The sequence below is a fragment of the Rosa chinensis genome, chromosome 7, assembly GCF_002994745.2.
Source record: "Rosa chinensis cultivar Old Blush chromosome 7, RchiOBHm-V2, whole genome shotgun sequence".
NCBI classification, from domain to species: Eukaryota; Viridiplantae; Streptophyta; class Magnoliopsida; order Rosales; family Rosaceae; genus Rosa; species Rosa chinensis.
The window spans coordinates 7,634,141-7,637,389 of NC_037094.1; the positions used below are offsets into that span (position 1 = coordinate 7,634,141).

Below are 3,249 nucleotides of genomic sequence, written 5' to 3' on the forward strand. Positions count from 1 at the left end.
TGACCGAAGCACAGATAGGAGGTGCAGGCGGCGGTTCAGCGGTTCAGCGGTTCAGTTGGTTCCGGCGGTCGGTTCGAGTCGATCTAGACCGGTTCCGGTGGTGATCTTTCGGATCTGGTGGTCTGAGGTCCGTTTGCAGCTTCTGGTGGAGTTTGGTGACGGTGGGCAGGGGGGAAGGCGTCGAACCGGGTAGAGAGGTTAACTGTATTTCCGGTGGCCGGTTCGTATATTTTCTGGCCGGTTCTGGGGACAGAGCCGCCGGTTCTGGACTCCTGGAGTTGAGATCTTCAAGGTGGGCGGCGGTGGTTTCTGGGATTTGAAGGCTACGAATTTAGGATTTCAGGGCTAGGGCTTCGTGCTGATAACGTGTTGTAGAGAAACTGAATTTGAGAGGAATTTGCTGTGTATTCTCATTGATAATATGGACCTCTTTATATAGAGGATTACAATGCATAGAATCTCAATCAAACAAGGAAAGTAATTCTACATTGATTATGATTCTAGATCATTCTAATTAAATCCTATTACCATTAGGTCAAGTAACCTAGAGTTTGGGCTAAACACAAATTAGGTTTTCCTTCAACACCCTTAACCAATAAAGAATCACTGATGAAATTTGAAATTAATAGAACTATATTGAAAAATAACCCCTTAACCAATAAAGAATCACTGATGAAGCCTATGTTGTTGGGTTGGGCCTAAATTTTGAACCGAATTTGGTAGGGTGCATCAAACTATGTAGTGCAACACAAGGATAACACACCCATAAAAAAATTAATTTATTATCGTGAAAATCATTAAACAAATAACAACATATACTACACTTTAAAATCTTAAAAAACATATACTACACTTGATCTTAGCCAAAAAACCAAGAAAGGTATGCTTGATAACATGGCCTGTCTCCTATTTTGTACGCTCTTTCACTTCCCTGCTTTTCGCTGTCTCCTATGTGGGATGTGAAGAGACCAAGCTTAACAAAACCAGCATGTTTAGCAGATTTCATTGCAAAGAACCTAGTTGACATCATCAAATTAACAGGGGAGAATTCAAATCTTCTTTTATTCTGGTTATACCAACTGATTTTTCTCTGTCAGTTTCCTGGCTAGAAGATCATAATTCAATTGGGAGGAAAAAAATAAAAATAAAAGCCTCTGAATAAGAAACCAAGCATGTGTAACTTGGCTTCATGGACACCTTGAATCATCATCTACGGAGACTCTGATGATGACTGGTGGAGGAGAAGGTTGCTCCTGCTCCTTCATCGCTTCGGCTTCTTGGGCTAGTTTTGCCATATACTTCTGCATTTCTTTATTCTTTCCCCAAAGAAGAATATACAAGCCAATTATCACAATGATAGACCCCAACAAGCTGCTCAATGCCAATGTAGCACCCAACGAGCAAAGTTAGCACCATATGTAGTTTATTATGAATTATGAATAAGTATCAGCAATCAAGTCTGGAATACATAGGAAAATTCACCTTCCAAGGTGGAGTTGTTCATGAAACATGGGGATACCGATCACCGCTGCCATAATCTGAACAAGGGGGCTAAATGCTGCAGTAAACACAGGTCCCCTTTTCTTCACACACCATGACATCCCCACAAAGCCCAAGCCTGATGCTATCATCCCCTGAACACACCAATAGCTTTCTTATGAACCAAGAAATCACTTGGAGACACAGAAAGTTTAGTAGTTCTTGTGTAATTAAAGTTGTTTTCTAAGGTTCACAGTAAAATCTTTTAAAATCAGGAAACCAATAATGACACTCCAATTTTAGCTTTACACATTAAAATGTTCGGTTTGTAGTAGAAGCTAAAATTGGATTGTAATTGTCGCTAACCGTGATAAGAGGAAGAGTATGCTTACGGCAAACATGACAGTGAGAACTTGTGCTTTTCCCTTCAGAACCCACACGGAGAGGTTCTTACTAGTGCACAAACCTAAGATTCCGGACTGAATGGCACCAAAGAAGTTCATTATAGTAGTGCTGGAATACTGACATGGATATAGCTTGCCTATGTTTGATTGCACTAGAAACCATGAAGACCATAACAGTGTTCCTGCAACCAAAGCTATTGAACCAACAGTCCATCTCCCTTTGTTTCTGGTGCTGCTCAGCTTGATACCATGATCCATCATGGTAATTTGAGTACTTGTAGATTTCGAATGATCAAACAAAGGAACTCCTTTGTAAAGTGTCAATATCGCTGCACCACATAAGCACACCAGTGTACCGAGTACTTTGGCTCTACCGCTATTGCATTTCAAGTTCACCTTCTCTAACCTGTCAGCAGAAGGAGAGTAACATACATTTTCGTGAAGTAGCCGAAAATATTCATGATGTAACTGAGATTTCTGTGATTACTTCTTACCCGAATGGTACTGCCATGATGAATGTGACCATAGGCACCATGTTGACAAAGGCACAAGCAAAAGTAGCAGATGTGTATTGGATTCCAAGGAGAAAGAAGTACTGTGTTATGGATGACCTTCAAGAAATTAAGCATTATATTTCAGCTGAATAAGAATGGAAAATACAAATCTAGATGGGAAAATTAATGAATCTGTTTTTAGATTTAACTAACCCAACAATGGCACTCAAGAAGAGGTAACATACAATCCTTGGTGTGAGTTTTGGTCTACTATTCCTGCAAGCAAAGCTTTGTATGTATGAATAGATATCCAAAAAATGAGTTTCCGCAAATAGCATTGAAACTGAGAGAATCAAGGTTGCTTACCTTTCCCAAAAGTAGCTAATTGGAGCCAAGAAGATGGTCGAAATTGTCAACCGATACGTAATGAGAACCAAATGGTTCATTCCTTCATCAAGCACTTTCTTGAGCAGAATATTCACTATGGCAAACGCAAAATCTATGGCTACCATAGCAATGAAAGGCTTCCATTCGTCGAATCCCTTCATCTCCCCGGCCATTCTATCAGTCTCAGTTAGACTAGTAGAAGAAACTCTTCATAGCTAGCTATCACTCACTCCTGGAAAACAAAGTTTCTCAAGTTTTATAACAAACAAAACCTAGAGGCAGGGAGACCTACAAGACCTCTCAATTTCTGCCTTTTTATCACTGATTTCTCATGTGCTTGATGAGAGGTAATTAATAGACAAGGCTCCAGAATAAGTGGGTACAAAGCAAGATTAAAATTCTTCAAATCATATCATCAATGCTTTAAGCAACCAACTTTGACATTATAAAATGTTTGATTCCCCTTCTTTTTTGCTTTCTTTTGA

At 39.7% G+C, this 3,249-nt stretch overlaps 1 protein-coding gene and 1 pseudogene across 1 annotated transcript; both read right to left on the reverse strand.

Moving 5' to 3' along the window:
- Positions 1-719: 719 nt before the first annotated feature.
- Positions 720-884, reverse strand: LOC112181045 (annotated as a pseudogene).
- Positions 758-3,249, reverse strand: LOC112179515 (WAT1-related protein At3g30340). The gene is made up of 6 exons (XM_024317948.2): positions 2,744-3,249; positions 2,591-2,653; positions 2,378-2,494; positions 1,872-2,289; positions 1,483-1,634; positions 758-1,371 (listed from the first exon to the last, which is right to left on the reverse strand). The coding sequence occupies exons 1-6, from the start codon at positions 2,935-2,937 to the stop codon at positions 1,188-1,190; spliced, it is 1,128 nt and encodes a 375-aa protein (XP_024173716.1). The 5' UTR covers positions 2,938-3,249; the 3' UTR covers positions 758-1,187.